This window comes from Dromiciops gliroides, chromosome 1 (assembly GCF_019393635.1).
Source record: "Dromiciops gliroides isolate mDroGli1 chromosome 1, mDroGli1.pri, whole genome shotgun sequence".
Classification (NCBI taxonomy): Eukaryota; Metazoa; Chordata; class Mammalia; order Microbiotheria; family Microbiotheriidae; genus Dromiciops; species Dromiciops gliroides.
The window spans coordinates 590,277,022-590,277,844 of NC_057861.1; the positions used below are offsets into that span (position 1 = coordinate 590,277,022).

The 823-nt window shown below is 43.6% G+C and overlaps 1 protein-coding gene across 1 annotated transcript; it reads left to right on the forward strand.

The window, feature by feature from the left end:
- On the forward strand, window positions 1-444 carry LOC122752340 (myosin light polypeptide 6-like). Its single transcript, XM_043999279.1, has one exon. The coding sequence runs from the start codon at window positions 1-3 to the stop codon at window positions 442-444; it is 444 nt and encodes a 147-aa protein (XP_043855214.1).
- The last annotated feature ends 379 nt before the right edge of the window (window positions 445-823 follow it).

Sequence of the window (823 nt, forward strand, 5' to 3'; positions counted from 1 at the left end):
ATGTGTGACTTCACAGAGGATCAGATTTCTGAGTTCAAGGAGGCCTTCCAGCTCTTTGACCGCACAGGGGATGGAAAGATCTTATACAGCCAGTGTGGGGATATGATGTGGGCCCTGGGCCAGAACTCCACCAATGCTAAGGTGCTCAAGGTCTTAAGAAATCCCAAGAGTGATGAGATGAATGTGAAGGTGCTGGACTTTGAATACTTTCTGTCAATGTTGCAGACTATAGCAAAGAATAAGGACCAGGGCATATATGAAGACTATGTAGAGGGCATGTGGGTGTTTGATAAGGAAGGGAATGGCACAGTTATGAGGGCTGAAATACAGCACGTGCTTATCACTCTAGGTAAGAAGATGTCAGAGGAAGAGTGGAAGTGTTTGTGGCAGGGCATGAGTACAGCAACGGTTGAAGAGCTAGTTCAGACAGTGCTGAACAGCTGAGAACAAAAGTAACCTTTCCACAAAGAATCCCCTAACTTTCTCAGTGTGAAAATGATCCTCTCGCCCCTGAAGGAACCAACTACATTGTCAGGGTTACCAACTTCCTTTCTTCCAATCCCCACCACATGTCCTCTTTGGCCTACCTGGTCTCTACTTTCACCAAATTAAACTTGCTAACTGCTCCTAAAAAAAAAAAAAATACAATCACAGGTTTTTTTTCAGAATGGAGGGCATGCTGCTTCCTACTTGAGTATGCATAAGGAATGGAATAAAAATCTTTCTTGTGGAGCAGCCCATGTAACAAAGAAAAGCTATGTGGAAAAGAAAAGGAGTTTTCCCCATTGTAAAGAATTAGAGGTATAATTAGAAGGGAGGCCCC